At 39.5% G+C, this 23,083-nt stretch overlaps 1 protein-coding gene across 1 annotated transcript; it reads left to right on the forward strand.

The window, feature by feature from the left end:
- Positions 1-692: 692 nt before the first annotated feature.
- On the forward strand, positions 693-22,821 carry elapor1 (endosome-lysosome associated apoptosis and autophagy regulator 1). The gene is made up of 22 exons (XM_017722397.2): positions 693-948; positions 5,840-5,960; positions 7,461-7,641; positions 8,204-8,351; positions 8,540-8,620; positions 9,018-9,123; positions 9,322-9,471; positions 11,313-11,401; positions 11,665-11,842; positions 12,106-12,234; positions 13,657-13,747; positions 13,935-14,040; positions 15,716-15,853; positions 16,158-16,421; positions 17,314-17,487; positions 18,351-18,501; positions 18,598-18,691; positions 18,780-18,881; positions 20,802-20,928; positions 21,090-21,268; positions 21,522-21,687; positions 21,992-22,821. The coding sequence occupies exons 1-22, from the start codon at positions 832-834 to the stop codon at positions 22,058-22,060; spliced, it is 2,961 nt and encodes a 986-aa protein (XP_017577886.1). The 5' UTR covers positions 693-831; the 3' UTR covers positions 22,061-22,821.
- Positions 22,822-23,083: the final 262 nt, after the last annotated feature.

Here is a 23,083-nt window from a genome sequence, read left to right on the forward strand (position 1 = left end):
GTAAACACACACACTCACATCCAGAAAATCACTGTTTATTATATATATACATATATAATTATTATTAATATTCTATACATTTTGTTTGTTCAAATATTAACAATTTTCTCAGCAAATAAACACAAACTACACAAATAAATAGATTTTGCAAATGTGTCTTGGGTGCCTGAGACTTTCGCTCAGTACTGTATATACAGTATATATATATATATATATATCACCTGATCTCGAGTACTAATCCTCAGTAAAAATGTTGGTCAGATAGACATTAAGCAACAGCATGTGACTGACCATTGCCATTTAAAAAGGACGCTTTATTTCACTGTAAAATATCAGAGTAGACCTTTTAGACGCGTGCAGTGATAAAACAGATGAAAGGGCAGTTAAGACTTTTGTGTATCTGTGTTCTGGTCCATCGCATTAAACCAGGGATGCACAGCTGGAAGTGTTGATTAGGAGACCCGTGCTGGACATTCCCAACATTGCCCAGGTTTGCTGCCAACTTCGCCTGGAAAGTGTTCCTGATCTCGGCTGAACCTCTTCCCTCATCACCGCGGAGACTAATCTGAGCATTCTGGTGTTGGACCTCCGCTAAGTTCTCGGCTGTACTCGCTCCTGACGGCTCGTCTGATGTGTGTCAGAGGGCTTTGGGTTCTGACTGAAGGCGGTCAGAGCGCTGAAACGCCGTGGCTGAGTAAACGTCCTCACTACCCAGAAGCGCCTGCTGCTCCCGCTGAGTGAAGCTCGGGCGAGGAGGAGAGAGAGCAGCTGTCAGAGCGAGGACGGTCCTCTGCCTCACACAGAGTTAACTCACTCTTATCTCCTACAGCCATGTCACTGAGAGCTTTTACCGGTTCTGCTCGCGGCCGTCTGTCCGCCGTTACGCTGTTTTTTGGGCTGCTGTTGGCGGGTGAGCTGGAGCCGAGAGAGCTGCCCAGCTGCAAAGAGGTAAGACCGCTCCACGGACACCAAACTTCAGCCGGGTGCTCAGCCTTTAAACCTGTCTGTGTGGATGAAACCCTCGTTTCCCCCTAATGTTACCAAGACTGTTCCAACATTTGTGGGGATGTTTTTTTGACAGGTGTCACAACAGGTAGGAAAGGTAAAGCAGGTGCAGGTGCCATATGTTACCCTGGGTCATTTAGTCCAGGGTGGGTCTCATTTCACTGGCCCCTACACACTGGAGCTGTACTGTATATTCAACCAGCTCCGCGCTTGTTTCGTAATTACATACATTATTGATTCATAGCTCGTTGTTGGAGCGGAACTCTCATTCATATTGACAGAAAAGCACATTTAATAGCGGACACTGCCTGAGTATTACTGATGCCCACAGACAGAGAGGAGCACGCGCTCCTACCGCGCTGCCTGCACTCTCCTCTTTTGCTTTTGTTGGGGTTACTTTAAACCGGGAGTCTGGACCTGTTGTCACTTAAAACCAGCACGTATATTTTTATCATTTTAAATGTCTCAGAATATTTAGAAAGACATACATGCCTTATACAGGAACATTGAAAGCATTTCCAGGGGCTCCTGCCAGCTGATGTAGAAAGACTGTTAATGTTATGCATGTCATGATGTTACTTTGAACAGGTGCTGACAAATTAAGGGAACTGGCCATACCTGGTCTTTTTTCATGTTCTCATGTGGAGTTGATGCGGTCACTTCACCCTTAGTGTTTGCTTAGGCGTACTAACTCAATCATATGATTGCACGCATGATGCAAGTGCAGTGCTAGGAGGGAATAAATAACCTGAAGGAATTATGAAAAGTATAGGATAAAGCGAGGTGCATTTCCCATAACTCTTTATTTCATTAAAAGGTTTTGATGTAGTGTGCAAATGCTGTTAAAGCGGTAATGTATCGGTCACTTCCAAGCCTGTACTGCCCATATGGAAACTAAGCTGCCCATTTTTAGGTTCTGTTTGAGATGTCAGAAAAGCAGCATATTAACATATATCTGTCTATTCAGCCTGCAGCAGTTTACACTGAAGGTACAGGGAGGGTTTTAGCCTGGACTGCGTTTTGAACGAGATACAATACAAGGCATCCAATGAGAGCTGAGGCCAAATACATGTTTCAGCCTTTAAAGGGCCCATATCCTACATTTTTCTTGTATCTTATTCTGCACTGGTCCTCTTCTGATGTTTGTGGGGGTTTGTGTACCGAAATACCGGATATCATTTATTTTTACTTTCCCATTTTCAACCTCTCTTCATCCCGTAGAATTAAACATGCTTTTCGTGATTATGCCTTTAAGTTTTACATATGTGAATGCTCTCTGTTCTGATTGGCTGCCCTGTACTGTACCTCTTTCAAAAAGCAGTCCAGGCTCGAACCCCCAGTCTGAATGGGTGTAGCCAAACTGCTCTAGACTACAGGTGGGAGATATGGTGAGATAGGAATATTACAATATTCACAAAGTTTATGATACATGATGTGTCAAAAAGCTTTGCATATAATCATTTGTATTTCATACTTCACAAACTGCACAGCACTTCAATAAAACAAGACTAACTGCGCTCTCTTTGGAATAAAGCGTGCAGTTAGGAAGTGTTCTTTAGGTACTACAATATCCACAATATGCTCGGAAAAGTGTATTGTCATATAGTGTGACACAATTTGTAACAGAGATTAAGGTTATCATATTTCCCAGCCCTACTGCAGACTGAAAAGGCATGCATATGTAAATGTGCTGGCGTGACATCACAAAAACAGTTAAATTAAAACAGGCAGATTTTCTATGATATGTACCCTTTAAAGACACACGAACAGAAACAGCCTGTTTAATTTGAAGGAGTAAAGAGAGGTTGGAAAACGGCCATGTGGAAATAAATTATGACTGTTTTTGATACATAAGCCTACAGAAACATTATAAGAGGGTCACACATATAAAATATAAGGAAAATGTAGGTTATGGATCCTTTATATTAGAGTAAATGTTTGAACAGTGTGAGCGAACAACAACAGAGATGCATTGGCTGCGCATCCACACTGAACTTCAGTGCTCTTTAGATGTCTTGTACATAGTGACGTGTATATAGATGAGTGATTTTAATAGGACACCTGTAAGAACAGAACAAATCCAAGCTCAAGACTGATGTGTGTTGTCCTTCCTGTGTTCAAGCCCCCCATTCCCTATATCACAACATAAGCAGCCATAGCTGAGTAGCCAGTATGTCTGTTGAAAAATTGCGGCCTAAACATCTTATCAGAGTCTGATAAGAGTGCCAGTCTCCTCTGATACCTGTGTGAAACTGACATCTGGTATTACGGCTCTTAGAGAAGCCCTGAAAAACTTGATTGCTTACTTTCACTTCACATTTTATTATGACTCAGAGCCAAAGCCAACAGGAACCAGCATCGTTAATCACTCGGGTACTGAATCAGACGAGGGATCTACAATGCATGTATGTTCTGGATATAATGAAATAGGTGTATATATTTTCTCTTATGTATGGGAAATTTTAAATATATGTAAAATGTGTATATATACATTTGGAATTTCAGAGTTAGGACAGCACATCCGGTGCTGCACAAAAGCCAGAGACCACCATTCAATTAGTTCATTTCCAGTCTGGCCATGAAGTGCAAGTTAAAAACTGTCAACAGCCAAATATAATATCAAACGTTTCAGGATCTGTTCTCCGCCCTTTGACTGTCTTTTCCATGCGTTTCCATGCTTTTCAGGAGACTTTCAGTTTTTTTAAAGAGATCCGCAGGGATTTTTTGGAGCACCTCAGAGTTCTGTCTCAGAAGTTAGTTACATTTTCAGCTTCTCATGATCCAAGTAATCCCAAACACATACAAATGCCAGTTTTGGAAGCTCCTGTTTTACCTCCTCTGTCTTTCCCCTTCGTGATTCAAGTTGATTATTTTATCTCCTTAGAAATGTCCTGACTTGTGTCTAATTGTTGTTTTGACTGCAAATTACAGAAATGAAGATTAACATATACACTTTAAAAATAATAATAATAATAATAATAATACATTTTATTTGACAGCGCCTTTCTGACACTCAAGGTCACCTTACATAAAATGAGACAATAATAATAGTAAATAAACAGTAAAACAATAAAACACAGTAGAAAACACAGTAAAAACCAAGAGATAACACTCAAAGTATAAAATAAAATAAAATAAATGAAAATAAAATAAAAATGGATAAAATTAATGAAACAGAGTGATTGCAGTTAGGAGTTATATGCAGATCTAAAGAGATATGTTTTGAGACCCGACTTGAAATGTAAAATAGAGTCAGAGTTCCTTAAGTCAGGAGGTAGAGCATTCCATAGCCTGGGGGCAGAGGTACTAAAGGCCCTACCTCCCATGGTGCATGAAAATGAAAGGTTCCTGAAAGGTTCTTGGCTTGGATGCCTGGCTCTGGTGAAAAACCTTTAACTGGTGTAGAACACACACATCCCATTCCCAAAACAGTTCTTTAAACAATCATCAACTGAGGGCCTCTTAAGGAAACTGAAGGTGCTTCTTTTATAGCATTTCCTCCAAAGAACCCTTTTAACACTTTTATATTTCTTTTTTCTGTATGAGTAACATCTGCTTTGAAACCATAACACGGTGCAACTCACCCCACACAGGCCAGTGAAGCTAAAGAGGAGAATTATTAATCTCATAATGCATCGGAAGTCGAAAGACCTTGTATTTGACCCAAGAGAAGGGACAGTATGAGCAGCTTAAGTTTCCAAATGGATGAGAGTTACAGCTATTAGCCTTAGAAACACAGGTCACTTTGTTCTGTTGCCTTGGTTTGATCATATTCATATGGATGCCTGGATTATCATCAGTTTGATCCAACTAAATACACCCTTTCTCTTTGTTATGAGCGTCTAAGCCTTTTTTCTTTCTCATCACGCACAGAACTATTTTTCTGTGTACTAATGGAAAACATCTTGAGAGGAGGGCCGTTTGTCCTGTGTTGTTCTTTCTTGTTAACTATTAACCCAGTTCTGCCCCACGTGGGGGGTTTGGGTGTACTTTACAAAAGTTCTTGTTGTCTAATCTCACCTCAGGTGGCATTCTGTCAGGTTTGGATAGGCACATGCTGGTTTGCCCTGCTGTTACACTAAGTTCTGTGCAAATGTTTTGAGGAGTGGGCAACGAGAGGAAACAATGAAGAACACTGTTTAAGCCTCACAGCTGGTGGATTTCTAAGTAACCTGTTTGTGACGTTTGTCAGTTTACTGTTAAGTGTAAATAATGCAGTTTAAGACGAACAGTATGGCACGTTTGTTCATGAATTTGCCTTATCAGCTTCTCCCTCACCATCATGGCAAGTAAAAGCAGCTTGTTGGCACAAGGAATTTAAGACATCCTAGATGCAGCTGGTTGTTAACGGGTGCGGCAGATGACTGCTCAAATATTGACGTTGCGTTTAAAAAGAGGGCTGGCTTTGTCCGTACAAACAATAAACAGTACAAACATTAAACTTTTAACGATGTATTGAAGTGTTACAGACGTTGGTTTTAGCTGTGCACCAAGGGAAGGCATTTAGCTATAAATACATGTCACTGGGCATTAGTGAAATTGATTTGGACACCAGAATTGACTGTCAGTTTATTCTTTGTAGTCAGCTGATATTCTTCATCTGTGCTGAATGAACTGTGTTTATTCTTGCCTGGTAGAAGATTCAAAGTTAAATCCAATCCAGAAAACAAGGCCGTAAATCTGTTCAAACTTGATGACAGCCTGCTCTATATGTTCCTGTTACTGATACTGATTGTCTTCCTGCCAGTGTCCATCATTTCTACATATTTCCACACATTTCTACACATTTTCTCATTATTGTCTAATGACTCTGTGTGCGTCTGTTTTTTCTTAGTCAGATTACCACTTTGAGTACACAGACTGTGATGTCCTGGGGTCACGATGGAGAGTGGCCATACCCAACAAGCCTGATACCTGCACAGGCCTGCCTGACCCAGTTAAAGGAACTCACTGTAGTAAGTAACAGGACTAACAGGACTTAAATCAGCATTGAATTATAAGCTGCACTTATTTTATTTATTGTATTGTATCTTATTGTTATTGTATTGCACTCTGTATTGTAGTTTATTGTACTGTAGTTTATTGTATTGTAGTTTATTGTATTGTATCTTATTGTTATTGTATTGCATTGAATGGCTCAGAGTTCTGCGTTCAACTCTGGTTCTTTTTCTCTCGGTGTCTGCAGTGACTGTGTTTCTAGCAGTATCTGAGCTCAGGACCGTCTTTCTCTCTAAGCTATTGATAACTAGCAAAGATACTTTCTCTAGATTGACAAAGCACTTCTTGTAAGTCGCTCTGGATCAGAGCGTCTGCTAAATACTGTAAATGTAAATGTAAATGACTATATGCATACTGACATATATTACAATAGGCAGTATAAAAATGAAGAGAAATTACACTTAAAAGCTCCCTGGCATAGAAAACATTCCCTTGTGTTTTTCCTTTTGTCAAATTAAGGACGTTGAAGTAACCTTGTAGTAATTGTTAATGTTTCCACGCGCACTATTCATTACCCAGGCCATGCAGTCCATGTAGAAAAACAAAGCTGCCTATTTTGAATTCCTAGTTTCTGTGACGTCTCTATAACATATTTAACTGTATCTGCCTATTCAGCCTACAGCAGTTTAGCTCTGCCCATTCACGCTGAAGTTCTGAGGAGTGTTTCAGCTCTTACTGCTTTTTGAATGAATGGTAGTCTATCAGAGCGGAGCTTATTTACATGTATCAGCCTTAAAGGCACAGAAACACAAACGCCCTGTTTAATTCTAAGGGATTAAAAGAGGTAGGAAAATGATCATGTAAAAATTAAATCTATCTTTTTTTTAAGATAATCCTACACTAAAATAGACCTCAAGGGGAAAAAATAAAATGTTTAATGTAAAAAAAGTAGTATATGGTACTTTTAAGTGAAAATGTGGATACAAGGTTACGTTATTAGTGGAACTGTGGAGTCAATAAGAATCAACATTGAAGCATAGTGAAGTATATGAAAGTAAATGACTGACTACAGAGGTATATAGGATTTTGATGACCAATCCTAATTGAGTAAGGGTACGAGTAATCATTCTCAATAATACTCCAGTAAAACATGCCTCAGTATAGTAACTACATTCAATTGCTCATGTATGTTCCACCCTTGAGATTCAATAAAACTATTATAATGGAAGTACCTAAAGCAGAGCTGCCTGTCTGTGGTTCTGGATGGCGTCTCTCCATGTCTGGTGATTTTCATGCTCTAACGCATTACCTGGTAACCAACAGATAAGTTGGCTGTGTATTTAAGCAACAGAGTAACATTATCAGATTTCATGAGGTGCAGTACTTTTTCTCTGCTTTAACTTTTGTCTGCCTGGTCTACATTCTACACTCACAAAACCGGATTCATTCGTTTATTGAGGGAGATTTCAAACCAGCATCAGCATTACACTAACTACTGTACCAACGTCTCTCCACAGCATTTTCCTGTAAAGAGGGCGAATACTTGGACATGAAGACTCAGGAGTGTCAGAAGTGTGCAGCAGGGACATATTCTCTGGGCACAGGTGTGGCCTTCGACGAGTGGGACAGTTTGCCTGCTGGGTTTATTAGCCATGGCATCAACATGGATTTAGGAGACATGTACACAAACTGCACCAAGTATGTAGCTGCGAAACATTGTGATTTAAATCCTTGTGTGAGCTGACATTTTATTGGCCGTATCTCTCTGAAAACGAAATAAATTGTTAGATGATGTCTGTTTTTTCACAGTAGAAATAGAAGATGTTGAAAAATATCTTTGCTGTCAGAACAAAACCTTGTACCTCCTAAAGGTGGCTTTACATGAGAAGGAAAAACATTCGGAACTTTCAATGGAAGTTAATTTAAGTTATTTTGTAGCTTTTCTGTCCATTCAACACAAAAATTTTACATAATAAAAAGGGCAGCTGGTGTAAGGAAATAATGAAAAGAAAAAAGAACAACAATATGCAAAGTTTTGTTCCAACATCTATAATATTTTTCAAATATTCCCATTTAAGTCATTACTTTGCTATGTGTAAAGAAAAGGCACTACAGAATATTGTCTGGCAGTAAGCATCAGATAAAAATCCTATTGCAATCAGATGCATTATATTTTACTTTATTTCGGGTGGTTGAAAGTTTTCCATTCCCATTGTTGACTGTGTTTCATAATGTGTGATATCTGTGTTTACTTATCCAGTTCAACCTGGACTCCTAAAGGTGACTACATAGCCTCCAATATGGATGAATGCAGCTCCGCACTTTCGTATGCTGTGAGTCTAAAGCAGCCGGGCTCCGTGTCCTTCCAGTACTTCTATCCTGATACCAACATCTTCTTTGAATTCTATGTGAGTATTATCGTAAATAAGAACTCAGGTTAATGTAAAGTATAAGGTAAAGCTATTGTATCCAGCAGGGTTAACTGGAAGGGATGTTTTTAATTCCTGATGTGTCAGAAGCACTGTGGCCCAAATATTAAAAGCTTAAAACTATAACAACGTCACTCTTCTTATTCAAGCTTGCTTCATTTTGTCAGGTTCAAAATGACCAGTGCCAGTCTACTGACTTCCAGAGTCGCTTGATGAAGAGCTCAGAGAGTGACTGGGACTCTCACAATGTAAGTGCATCTCTGTGTGTTGGTTTGTGTGGAGTAGAGATAGAAATAATGTGAAATAAAGGAACTATATCATGAAAATCTATGTTCTTCTCACTTTTTTAAATTAAAAGGTTGATGCAGCACGAAAACAATGATACAATTTCAAAACATAGCTTTCTCTCCTTTCTCTGCAGTCTGTATGTACTTACTGAGCTGCAAAAACAGGCTATTTTGAATATATCGTAGGTGTGATGTCAACTATGTGCACAATTACATGTGAATTGTTATTAAGTCTATAGTGGTTTTACAGTGAAGTGATAAGGAATGTTGTTATAAGTGAAAATATAACATTAAGACAAAATATGGAAAATGGAGCCTTTAGGCTTTAATACTGATTTGTTCTGTGTTCTTCAACAAGGTGCAGCTGAACAGTGGGAATAATGTTTTGTTCTGGAGAACCACTGGGTTCTCTTTGTCCAACAATGCTCCTAAGCCAGTGCTGCTGAAGAACATTGCTATCTCAGGTTTGTATTCTGTCATCGTGATCATCATTATTAAAAACAGATCTGAGGTCTACCCAGTTTCATTGGTCCTTTTCAAAAGATCTTCCACATAAAACTACATGGCTTTTGTCTGTTTTTGTTGGAACTACCATTTCACTTAATTCAGCTCCCTAACATAAGGAGTCTGAAATCAATAAACGCTTGATCCATTCTTCACAGGGGTTGCATACACATCTGAGTGTTTTCACTGTAAGCCTGGCACCTATAGTGCTGAACCTGGTGCTGCCCGCTGTGCCCCCTGCCCGGCTAACACCTACTCCAACAAGGGAGCAACTGCTTGCCAGGACTGTGATAAAGAGAAATATTCAGGTATGTTTCTTTTTGAATCGTCATATATTCTACATTTTTATTCACTTTGCATTGCGCTTGGTGATGTAAGGCTTGGATGCAGCTGCTCGGCCATGGAAACCCATTCCATGAAGCTCTCTACGCTGTTCTTGAGTTGCTGTTGTTCCCAATCGCTTCCACTTTGTGTGGAATATTTAGTAGTGAGGAAATTTCACGACTGGACTTGCTGCACAGGTGGCGTCCGATCACGGCACCACGCTGGAATTCACTGAGCTCCTGAGAGCGACCCATTCTTTCACTAATGTTTGCATATATATATATATATATAGTACTTTTTTTGATAGACAGACATAATATACTAGTAGTTGGTACAATGATATTTATTCAACATTTCACATTCTGCATTGCACTAAAACCAATCAAACAGAAGTAATTATGCTCTTTTTAATCAAACATGCAGATATTCACTGTTCTGAATATACTAATGATCTCAAACGATAAGCTCACAAAAGCATATCAAAATTCATCACAACTATGATAAAATATCATCATATTGCCCAACCACTCCCAACAACGTATATCATGAAAAATGACAGTTCTTGAAAGTGGTCTATAATGCTTTTTTGAAATAACACATATATTTTGGTACATAAAGCGCAAGAAAGTTATCATTCAAAGGTGAAAAAAACAAAATAGAATGCAATCCGATAGACGAGTCTGGGTTTGGCGGTTGGCAGGAGAACCGTACTTGTCTGCCTGCACTGTGCCAAGTGTAAAGTTTGGTGGAGGGGGGATCATGGTGTAGGGTTGTTTTTCAGGAGTTGGGCTCGGCCCCTTAGTTCCAGTGAAAGGAACTCTTATTGCTTCAGGAGACCAAGAGATTTTAGACAATTTCATGCTCAAACCTTGTTAAAAGCCTTGCCAGAAGAGTTGAAGCTGTTATAGCTGCAAAGGGTGGGCCGACATCATATTAAACCCTATGGATTAAGAACGGGACGTCACTCAAGTTCATATGCGTGTGAAGCCAGATGAGCGAATACTTTTGGCAATATAGTGTATATACATATATAAATGATGTATATATGAAATGTATTATATATTGCGATAATGTCTTTCAGTATTGTGATTTGATATTTTGTACATATAAGTATTATAATCAGTGTTATAATTAATACCACCATTACATTTTGGAATAAAACTCTTCATATTTAAATGAGCTCTGCTCTGATTGGCTGTCCTATACTGCACCTCATTCAAAAATCAGTCTGGGCTGAAAGACTGCTCATAATGTAAAATTGAGTCTAAACTGCGCTGGGCTGAATAGATGGATACGTTGAAGTGTACTGGTATTCATGACATCACAGAAACATTGAATTCTGAAGTTTCCATTGTCCTGCACAGACTCGAGAGTGAAAACGACAGTGCTTGTATACTACACCACACTCTTTTATCTTAGAAAAGTGAGAAAAAAGGTTTTTTGTGTGTAACTTAGGCCCTTTAAAAAATGTAAGCATGTTTAAATACCATCTGTATTACTGTGTGTAGACATTGTTTGGCAAAAATGCAAATAATGTGCTTTATAATGCGTTAGCATGTTCTGGAAATTCAAGATAAAAACACTTCTCTGGTCACTGTCAGAGAGAAAAAGGCTTTTTACAGCGCTTGTGACAGTTACATCTGCATAGATAAAACATTTGCAAGTAATCAAGAAGGTGTAATGTGTATGGAAATTGGTTGCACACCTAAATGCAGAAGCAATGTGGATTTGCATGGTGGAGTATTGTGCACTATCACTCGATCTAAATGTGTGTTGTTTTTTCCTAATGCCGCTGGCGCTACGCTCTGTGTCCATGGCACTCTAGGGATCGGATCAGGAACATGTCAGCAGAGGCCACCCTGCACAGCCAATGACTACTTCTACACTCACACGCCATGTGACTCCGCAGGACAGGTGCAAATATGAAAAAACTTTGGTTACTATGACCGCTGACCAGATAATCACTTTCTGATATGACAACTGAAATCCAACTGTATGTGTACGCAATGTAATCATTTTAACTGACATGGTTTGCCCCTTAATTTCCTCATGGCTGATCAAAAACACACAGACTTTGGTAACTCCACTGTACTCCAGATACTTTTGACTATAGTTTTTTTTGCAGAAATCGCATTAGTTACAGGTATGACCTCAGACCTCTGTGCTTCTCGTCGTAGACACAGCTGATGTATAAGTGGATTGAGCCGAAGTTCTGCAGTGAGACTGCAGAGGGAGCAGTGGAGCTTCCGGCCTCTGGAGAGAAGCAGACCTGCCCTCCCTGCAATCCTGGATTCCTCTCCAGCAACTCCTCTGTCTGCAAACCCTGTACAAAGGGCTCCTACTCCAATGGAACGGGTACAATACGCACACAGTTCACAACCCAGCAAACCTTCCAAACTTTTGGTTGTTGCTGTGTGTGGGAAAACACCTATGCAGGAAAGAGTTGTGTGTCCTTGTGTTTTCTATTATTTACACCCATCCATCTAGAGCAGCCCACCTAGCCTTGGCACACACACACACACACACACATAGACACACACACACACACACACACACACACACACACACACACACACACAGATAGACCCCCGATTAACCTTCACATTTTGTTTATACAGAATGCTCAAAGTGTCCTGTTGGAACAGAGCCAGTTGTGGGTTTTGAGTATAAGTGGTGGAACAGGATGCCTAGCAACATGAGGAGTTCCGTCTACAGCCGAGAGTACAGTGACAGTCAGAGGAGCACAGGTAAACACAACCTTATGGTGCTCATCTGGTCCTAAGATCAGCTGTTAGCAGTTCAGTGACCCTCACTGACTGTGGAGCAAACACTACTTAGCTAGATCTTAGTAATAAGACTAAGACTCATTCATTCCCAGTAAGGCAGACAGGTGGGATTAGTAGGTTAACGGTTCCTAATTTAACACTACTTTACAATTAGACAAACTTTTTAAAGGCTTTATGAATGGCTTTCAAATTAGAGTAGTAATTAGATCTTAAACACCTTAATTAAGTTATTATAACACATAAAAAGTGCAACAGTGACTTGTTGTGACTGATGAATATAAACACCTGATGAGGCTGACGGGTGTAATGCTGACTGATGGAGAAGACAAAGTAAGAATGAGTGAGATCTGTGGTTTAACCGCCTAAGTGAACGTGGGCTCACTATGTGGGAAGTTATAACTTCCTATTTATGATTTTAAGGTGCTAATGACCTAATTAATAAGCAGGGTTTCCAACCAGCCATAAACCCTTTCAATTATTTATTTATTTTGTGCCATTAAGTTGGTTATAACTCATGGTACCTATATGGAAGACCTCAGAAAAGGCCATAGCCTGGACAATTCTGATCTTTATTTGAAGAGACACATCATTACATTTAAAGATGTTTTTAGGCCCCTCATCTTTGTGCCAATCTGTGTTGTACTTCTTGAGTGCTGGATTGTTTATTATTAATAACTGATCCATGTAAGCAAAAGCTGTCCACCAATTTTTTATATCTTCACTATCAGTGGTAAAGTCAGTGATCTTTTGTTTTGAGCCGAAGTCCCGTTTCTGTTATGTTATTGTCGTGTCACCTGCATATTAAAGGTTAATTCTTTAATCATCGTTCTTCAGCTCTGCTTCTCTCGTTATATGTTTAGCACATGAACAAGTACAGTGATAGTAGACAGCCTTGTCTTACTCCTTTGCCAGTCTGTTTATCCATATTCTGTCATAACTGTGACTCAGTGTAGAGATTCCTCAGTGAGACATGTTGGTGTACCCATTTTCCTAAGGACATTGCATCATTTCATGTGGTCGAGTGCTTTTCTGGATTTGTTGACGTAATTTGGTCAGCACTTTAACCAAACGTTCCTCAGAATCTTGAAATATTTCTGATTATTAACATTATTGATTCCTGAGGCTTTCATGCCTTTAAAAGGGTAGTTTTTGTGAGGTGGCCTCTAATTCTTCTGTTGAAAAGTTAAATGAGTCCATTATTGTTTTTAATTCAAAATCCCTTGATTCTGTAACGTAATTGCAAAGAGGGTTCACACTGAGTCTAGAAAACCTGCAGGTAAAGATTATATGCGCAAGCTGAGGCATATAGTCCTCATTTACTACGTGTGTTCACTGTGGTTTATTTGTGTTACTGAGTTGTGCTTTGTTATGACGTTATGACAGGATGGGAGGTTGCGGGAGAGTACATTTACACCACACCAGGAGATCTAGACTCGGACTACATGATGCTGACACTTACTGTTCCTGGTTATAGGTAAACAAATAGCAGAGATAAACACTCAGGTATTATTCTCTGCTCAAACAAGGCACAGGCATTTCATTTCTTATATATAGTATGGATAGTGTGTAATTAATGAGTGTTTGACATATTCCTTTATAATGTAATGAAGCTAAAATATGCTTTGAAGGAAAGGCTTCATATATCTTTTCACCTCCTTCAGCTTGGCGTATTCTGTGGAGAAAAATAACGAGAGAGCAGAATTCTCTAAAATCACATTTGTATTTGAGACCAAATGCACAGCCGACTGCAGACTTTACTTCATGGCGGTGAGTATTTCAGTTTCTGTAGTTTCACAAGCTCATTCTAGTCATACACACACACACACACACACACACACACACACACACACACACACACACACACGCACACACACGCGCATGCGCACACACACACACACACACACACGCACACACACGCACACACACACACACACACACACCCACGCGCGCACACACGCGCACGCACACACGCGCACACACACACACACACACACACACACAGGCACACGCGCACACACACACACACACACGCACACACACACACACACACGCGCATGCGCACACACACACACACACACGCACACACACATTTTCTAAGCCGCTTCTCCCTCAGGGTTCATTCTAGTCAGAGTAATTATCAAATATTTGTATGACTAGTACTTGTGCTCTTCGACTATGGAGTTAAATTTGTGCCAAAGGTTTAAAATAAATTTTAAAATCCACAAGTAAGATAATGAATATCAATATGTCCACATTTTTTTGCAAGTACAGATAATGAGATTCTTTTAGTGGAAATAAGAAAAGACTGACGTAACAGCCTGTAACCAAACTGCTTATCTGTCAGTAGGGCTGTAGATTTTATACGCCCTAGACGGTTCTGGGTTGCTGAAGTTGGGACTTACTTGGGCCTCCTGGTACATCATTCCCGCTTCACTCAACCACACCATTAGCCGCTAACACCGGCCACCTTCTGCTCCTCCAACACAACCTACTACTGCTGAAGCCTTCTATACGAACTGTTCTACCTACATATCGAGACACCAAAACTAGAAGCTGCAAAGTAGCCGACGGACTTGTTTGGTGTATTGGCCACTCACTCGGTGACTGATGGTTTGGGTTGGGTGCTGTAAATTACTTTGGTTTTTTTGTTTGTTTGTTTAATATATTTCCTATTGTGCATTAAAGTTATCTTGTATACATCTCAGCCTCAGAAGACTGCTATAAGTCGGCCTAACTCGCTGCTTAATTGCCACACACTACGCGACTTGTACACGGTTCCAGGCGATACCCTCCCTCATCAAAATATCTTTGTAGCAAACCTATTAGTGGACGCTACGCTAGTGGTTACAAGCCTTTATAACCCTCAGAATATAACAGCCAATCATGACATATCGACTTTATTTCCTTTGTAGTGTTTAAACATTACTGTCTGTCAACTATCTCACGGCAGCATCAACCCACAGCTGGCAGTAATCGGTGTTTTCCACTCTTTCTGTGTTTAGCCAGCGTTACTACGCTATACATATTACACAGCACAACATAGGACACTGTACGTGCTACATTAAGAGATATGAGAAATATTGCTCATAAGGTTCGACATGCCAGTGCAATCCTGTTCACCAATAGAGTGCAGGTGAACACCCTCTTCTAAAACCCACCCTTGGATTTTGCAAATGAGTAATACATTTATATCAGAATGAGTAAAACTGAGGCGTAATCTTCTTGAAAAAACAAGTTTGATTTAATTCTCGTTGTTTGCATTTGCAACACATTTGCAACGTTTTGATACTTAACGTTGCTTGTGGATTTAATTATTTTATTTGAAAGTTTTGGAACAAAATGACTTCCATATTCAACACCTGTGCAGTTTCCTTTCTTGTTGAGAAAGAAATAAAAACGCATTGAAGCCACTAAGAGTGCAAATGTTTGTGTTTGGTTCCAGGGATTAAATGAGAGGAACAATGCCGTAGTGGAGAGTTGGAGTGGCACCAATGGGAAACAGTCCTACTCTTACCTCATTAAGAGTAATTTCACTGTTAGTTTCACATGGAGCTTTCAGCGCACTGAGGCCTACACCACGGTGAGAGCAAGATAACAGCCCATGTAGTATTTTATATGTTATATTTCCTGTGTGATGATGGACGTTTTTCTGCAACTGAGTCCTACCATTTAGGTTCTGTTGTAAGGTTACTTTTATACAAGATGACAACAATGAATTGGCTAACATGGCTTATAACGATGAGATGGGATACAGCCACACGAGCAATATAACAAGACTTTAAACTTAACATGTACATTTATTTGAAGACATTTTGTTTTGCATAAAGAACAGTACCAGGAGGCTCAGGCATTTGACTATAACCTCTAAATGTCTTTGACTGCAGGAGAGGCAGTACAGCTCTGACTTTGCTAAAATCTACTCTGTCCACATCACTAATGTGATTGATGGGGTGGCCTCAGAGTGTCGACAGTGTGCGCTGGACTCTTCCCATAAAGACTCGGCCTGTGTGCCCTGCCCTTCTGGTCACTACATGCTAAAGGGCACAGGGATGTGCAAGAGCTGCCTGCCAAACACCTTCATCAGGCCTGAGCAACCACTGGGAGAGGAAGCCTGCATCCCATGTGGACCCAATACCAGCAGCAACAAAGTAAGCACTGCTTAGCACTTCACCCCTTAAACTCTTCAGGCCACACTCTTCCTCACTCTCGTAACTACATTGCACTTAAATATTACTTTCATAATAGTTACTAAACAATTTATAGTTGTTACTGAATTATACATCCAGGGTATGAGGGGTGGTTCTTACTTTTAGATACTACATTTTAAAAATAATTAATACAAAACAAAACAAAGATTCATTTATAAGTGCAGAACGTAGCTGGTGAGGTCAGTGTTGCATCAGTGTCGCATCGCAGACCAGGGACAAGCCACAACCGACCTAACATAGCGTGGATGTTTTGTGTAGTTAAACTGGTTCAAATAAATGTGATTTAATCATTTTCTCATATTCCTGTGGCAATGCTGAATTACCTTCGCTTTGCATCAGCGAACTCGGTTTTTTGCAACTGTTACAGCCCTCAGTCTGTTAACCCTGCCTTTGGGGTAAGTTGCACAATTTGCATTCATTCCACTTTTATCTTAACTGCTCTAAACAAAGTTTACACTTTCATGTGTAGCAGAGATGTCCATGTTGTTTGTTTAAATAATATGAATTTTGATCTCATCCTTTTAAAATTACTGAGCAAAAAAACAAAGTGTTTTTTTTTTGTTGTGTCCTAATCTCCCCTATTTGTTAAATCCCTTAAACTGGCTTATTATTCAGATTTTAAACTTTATTATTATTCGGATTACACATGTAATAAGTAATAAAGTATTACTCAGTAACTACTATAAATTATTCATAAACTACAATGAAATGATTATGCAGTTGAGAGTGAGGAAGTGTGTGTCCACATATGGGCACTTGCAGTTTGAAGATCAATATATTGATATCTTACATCAAAATGTGTGGACTAATTCTCCCTGTTTTCTGTTTCCAGGCACGTTCATCCTGTGTGAGTGACTGCACGCTGGCTGTGCAGTACAAAGGAGAGACTCTGCGGTATAATTTTTCTCCTCTGGCCAATGTCACTCACTTTGAGAGCAGCCCTCGCTTCACCAGTAAAGGCCTTCGCTACATTCATCAGTTCAGTGTGGGCCTGTGTGGGACTGAGGTATGTGTTACTGTCAACTCAGGACTTTATTTTTACTTTTTTAAACATTATTTTAAAATGCCAGTTGCCCTTTAGGTTTTGTGAACTTTCTATGAAGAGTGAACCAATTAAAATGGTCCAAAATTGCCTGAAATAAAATACTGAATCAGAATAAGCCAGTTACAATATGTATAATGCACGTTGTAGGTTATATCACAAAGCAACGTTATTCCAAAATGAATGCAAAGTGGATCTAAAAAAATATTTCTTTAAAGTCGCACTATGTAAGATTTCTGTAGAACTACAGTCAGGAGAGGAAGAAAATAAAGCTAACTTATGGTGTGTCAACGCTGCTGCGATTCGCCCTCTACAGCCTAAAATAGTAAAGTCAAATTTTGCTTTAGTTTTTTGGACCATGTCATGCGTCTTTATGCATTAATGTCACACACGCAGGGTCAAAAAGAAAGTCCAGCTTGATCTTTAGGTCTCAGTGCAAAAAAACAACCTTATACTAACATATGATCCTCGGAAGAAGCGTCCTTCGTCCTTCTAACTGAGTTCTCAATCATCAGCTTCATCCCCTTGGGGAAGGGGTCCAAAGCACAACCGACATTACAAAACCTTCTTTCACACATCGCATGCAGTTATGCATTTACACCAGAGAGATCTAAAAACGCCCAAAACATACACTGTGTAGCTTGAACTTGCATTAAAGTGTAAGAATGTTTTTTTTATATTTTGCAGATGCAGTTTTATTCCTACAGCATTTCAGTTCTAGCACTTTCTTTTCAAAGCAGCAGGAGAGACTGAGAGTCTAAGCTCACAGCAGCATCACAGTAACCTCATCTCTCTGTCTGTCTCTCCGTCTGCCTGCGTTTTCCCAGGGTCGTGCTTTAGCTTCCTGTGTTGACAATGTGACAGACACTACAAAAGAAGTGAATGGTTATGTCTGCCAGTCAATCATAATGCCCTCAGAGGTCAGAGGTCAAAGTGTGGTGTCCTCACAGCCCTTTACTATTGGAAGTACATTGATTGGTGAGTTATAAAGCAAAACGACTATTTCTGTTGCAGGACTATAACAGTTTTTAGGGAGTGAGCTGATGTTTCGTTTTTGTTTTATTTTTACCACAGGAGTGACAACTGAGTCCACACTGGATCACATCTCATCTTCTGAGAATAGCTTCCCTGCTGACTCTTACCTGCCTGATGTTATATTCTACTACAGGTAGATCTGGCTGAATTTGGGAGTGAGAATGTGCTCTCGTAACCAAACCCATTTTCTAAACTCCACGATTCATCCTTTATGTCCTTAGAGCAAGGGAAACAACACAGGCATGTAAAAATGGAAGATCAGCCTCCATCAGACTACGATGTGATCCTACAGTCACAGCGATGGATCAGCTCACTGCACCAAGGTATCATGCAAAGTTATACTGAATATACAGTACAGATCAAAAGTTTGGACACACCTTCTCATCCATCTTCTCCATAATACACATTCTAACAGTCTATTCAGTAGGACTATCGGCTGTGTATCCACCTGACTTCTGCACAACACAACTGATGGTCCCAACCCCATTTATAAGGCAAGAAATCCCACTTATTAAACCTGACAGGGCACACCTGTGAAGTGAAAACCATTTCAGGTGACGACCTCTTGAAGCTCATCAAGAGAATGCCAAGAGTGTATGAAGCAGTAATCAAAGCAAAAGGTGGCTACTTTGAAGAACCTAGAATATAAAATTATAAGAATAAAATTTTCAGTTGTTTCACACTTTTTTGTTAAGTATATAATTCCACATGTGTTAATTCATAGTTTTGATGCCTTCAGTGTGAATCTACAATTTTCATAGTCATGAAAATAAAGAAAACTCTTTGAATGAGAAGGTGTGTCCAAACTTTTGGTCTGTACTGTGTACACATTTTAAAACATTAAAACTATTAAAAATAGTTCACCTTATAAAGTTGCAATGACAGTGAAAAGACCAACATTTACAGCTGCCATAACAGTTTGGAAGGAATTTCATTTCAGTCATTTCAGATGATTGAGACGTGGCAAAAATTGCTGATGATAGCTAAATTATTTCGTACTTGCTGACACCTTCTGGTAAAAGTAGGAAATGCATCTCATGCAATGATCAGAAACAAGATCTTTAAATATTTACAAACCCCATTTCCAGAAGAGCTAAAAACATTAAATAAAAGTTAAATAAAACAAGAATCTGTGATGGAAAGGAAGCAAAGATGGGTCGTGGTTCACCGCCTTATGCCAAACTTCTTGGGAGAATCTTCATAGTTTTGTTCAAAATTTCTCAGTGCAAGATTAAAATTCAATGCGTGTGACCTTTGAGCTCTCAGAGACAGCATTGCAAGAAAAACCATCCTGCTGCTGTGTGAGATATAGCCACATGGGCTCAAGAATACTTCAGAAAAACATTGTCACTTAACACATTGTCACTTGAAACTCTTCTAAGGAGAAATCCATATATCAATTCATTAATGCCTCCCAGTTCTCTGGACCAAGCTCATCTCAGATGGTCCAAAAAAATGTGTGCTATGGTCAGATGACTTTCAGAATTTCAGTTTGTTTCTGGTAGAAATGAATGTTGCCTGCAGCCTGGATGACTTGTGTATGTATGAAGTTACCATTGACATGAAGGTGTATGTTGGGATTTTACTGAGACATGCTGCCATCAAGATAACATCTTTTCCCAGGAGGTCCATGGTTATTTCAGCAAGACAGTATTGGGCCTCATTCTGCACCTGCTGCAACAGCTTTCCTTTATAGACACAGAGTGCTTGTGCTTGACTGGCTTGCCTGCATTCCATACCTATCTCCTATAGAAAAGCTAGGGTGAATCATGAAGACGAGCGTCAGATGACAAAGACCACAGACTGTTAAGCAGCTGAAGTCTTGCATCAAGCAAAAATGGGCAAATATTCCACTTGCAAAACTGCAACAATCATTATCCTCAGTTCCCAAGCAATTAAAACATGTAGTTAAAAAGAAAAGTGACGTAACTTGGTGGTAAACATGCGTCTGCCCCAACTTTTTTTGAGTGTGTTGTAAGCATTCAGTTCCAAATTTGTTTATATTTCCAAAATATTATTAAGGTTGGCCAATGAAAACACTGGAAATCGTCTCTTTGTAGGTTTGTCAGTGAAATAAAGGTATGGAATAAAGTAAGCAAATCACAGATTCTTGTATTTATTTTATCGTTTTACAAAATGTCCCAGCTTTCCCGGAGGTTGGAGTGGGGTTGGTACTTATAGCTCAGAAACAGCATGAGGACTGCGCTTTCTCAAAACTTTCTCTCTTCTTCGTTTCTCTGCAGTAAATGTTCAGAGGGAACATGTGACGGCTGCTCTTTTCACTTTCTGTGGCGTTCTCAGCATGCCTGTCCTCTCTGTTCTGAGAGGAACTATAAAGAGATAGTGAGTGCGTGCACTGAGGGAATTCAGGTAGGCCTTACCTTTAAAATAATCACCATATATTTGCAATGCTGTATAAAGTTTAAGTCCTTGAAATAATAGTTTTACACATATATAAGAACTGTGTGTGTGTGTGTGTGTGTGTGTGTGTGTGTGTGTGTGTGTGTGTGTGTGTGTGTGTGTGTGTTCAGAGGACTACCTATGTGTGGCAGCAGCCTCTCCGATGTACAGGTGGAGTTCCTTTGCCAGCTCCAAGGATCAGTGCCTGTGTCACTTTGGCCTTCTGGCTGAAATTTGGTGCTTCTATTGGAACATTAGCAGCTGTTTTGCTCATTGCCATTAGCTGCTACTTCTGGAAACGGACACGCAAGTAAGTGCCTGTACAGTCTGACCCTCTTCACCACATCCAATTCCTGTCACCACCACTGTACACATAACTGACTCTGTACATTTCTTTGGTACGGTACATTTAATATCAAACCACTGTAAATGACTTTGCTCGCATCGTAACGATTTAACCATGCAGATTTTTTCACAAATTGGTGGAATTCCTCTTCAATTCATGGGGCATAGTGCTAAAGTATAGCCTGTGTGGTGTGTCATTTTGCAAATCTTCTCTACAGGCTGGAGTATAAGTACTCAAAGCTGATGATGAACGCAGGGGAGAAAGAATGTGATCTGCCGGCTGCTGACAGCTGTGCCATTATGGAGGGAGAGGATGCAGAGGATGATCTCATTTACCTCACCAAGAAATCATTCTTCACTAAGATTAAGTCCTTTTCCAGAGAGGTGAGCAGAGCTCCATGGTTATTATGAATAACCCGAAACATAATATTCCTATCTTGGATAGAAATACAGGGTGAGCAACTGTCATATGATTACGGTAAAAGACGGATTCTGCTTAGTTTTTTTAATTAGATGTTTGAAAGGAGACTCAGCAAGCAATAATACAAGGAAAAGGTTCAACAGACTTGGGAAATGCAGCAGAACTGTTGTTATAATGTTGTAATGTTTTATTCTGATGCTTAGCTGTTGAGAAGTTAAAAAGCTTTAATGTTATAGTCATTTAAAATGACATTGTGCTTCTTTGCAGAGAACATCTGATGGCTTTGACTCTGTTCCTCTGAAGTCATCCTCAGGCATGGAGATGGAGATGAACTAGACCATCAAACCTGCAACCAACAGGAGCTACTCTAATCAAATGAGCAGATTAGGAAAATCATTCTATCAGAGTGTGTTTAGAGGCAAAGGAAGAACCACTCTTAGCTCTGGGATAGATACGGCAGTTTTTCCTGTGCAGTGTTGATTTTCCTGCCAGGAGTGTGGTCAGATTTTCCAAGTATGATGAAGCTCTTGTATGAGAAAACAGTGGAAATGAAGTTGTCATCTGTTTCCATAGCAATTTTACAATTAGGAATTAATAATGATTAGTGAGCCATAATATACAACCAGTCCAAGCATTACGTGGTTTATGCTTCTGTGTAAATAAACTAGATGGAAGCTTAGAATCTCCTGAAATCTGCACCGCAGACAACCTGTAACTTGAAAAAATAAGTCTCACACATGTTTAGTAAACATTACAGTTGACTTTAAATCACATCTGTTGTTTCTTGTTCTATTTGAGCAAAATTACTGAGCACATTCTTGTTCCTTTTTCAAGAATGTTTTGTTTTGTTAAAAAATCTTAATGTGCTTGTACAGTGTGCCTAAATATTCAACCCGTCTTGGTTGTTTTCATTTCAATGTCAGCATAGAAGGATTTGACTTTATTTTACCTGGTAATATTTATTGACTTTTGCTTGTGTAGAGGAGACTTGGGTGGGCTTGTCCGTAACGAATGTAATACGCTATATAAAAACTTGCCTTTTGAGTGTGTTGTCATAATAAAACTAAAAGCTTGCTTAAACATCGGCATTGATGAAATGGGTTTAATATCGCATTATTGCCATACATATCAAAATCATCCCTGTCCCATTAGTTTCTATTTTTCCTTTCCACTTCTCGCTCTCTTTTTTTATTTCATTGTTTCTTTTCCTTGCAGTCCACTTCCCACATTTGTGTGATGTTCATGATCATTTTCAAACCTCTCTTTACCGCTTAGAATTAAACAGGCTCTTTTTGTTACTGTGCCCTTAAGATAGCTATGTGTGTAAATATGCTCTGTTCTGATTGGCTGTCGCGCACT

Source organism: Pygocentrus nattereri, chromosome 28 (genome assembly GCF_015220715.1).
Source record: "Pygocentrus nattereri isolate fPygNat1 chromosome 28, fPygNat1.pri, whole genome shotgun sequence".
Taxonomy (NCBI): domain Eukaryota; kingdom Metazoa; phylum Chordata; class Actinopteri; order Characiformes; family Serrasalmidae; genus Pygocentrus; species Pygocentrus nattereri.

What these genes read in the sequence shown, in the direction of transcription:
- elapor1 (XM_017722397.2), top strand. Translation starts at nt 832, where the DNA reads ATGTCACTGAGAGCTTTTACCGGTTCTGCTCGCGGCCGTCTGTCCGCC. An exon ending in CTCCTACTCCAATGGAACGG is followed by an intron (nt 11,843 to 12,105) that starts GTACAATACGCA and finishes TTGTTTATACAG; the next exon opens with AATGCTCAAAGTGTCCTGTT. An exon ending in TGACAGTCAGAGGAGCACAG is followed by an intron (nt 12,235 to 13,656) that starts GTAAACACAACC and finishes ACGTTATGACAG; the next exon opens with GATGGGAGGTTGCGGGAGAG.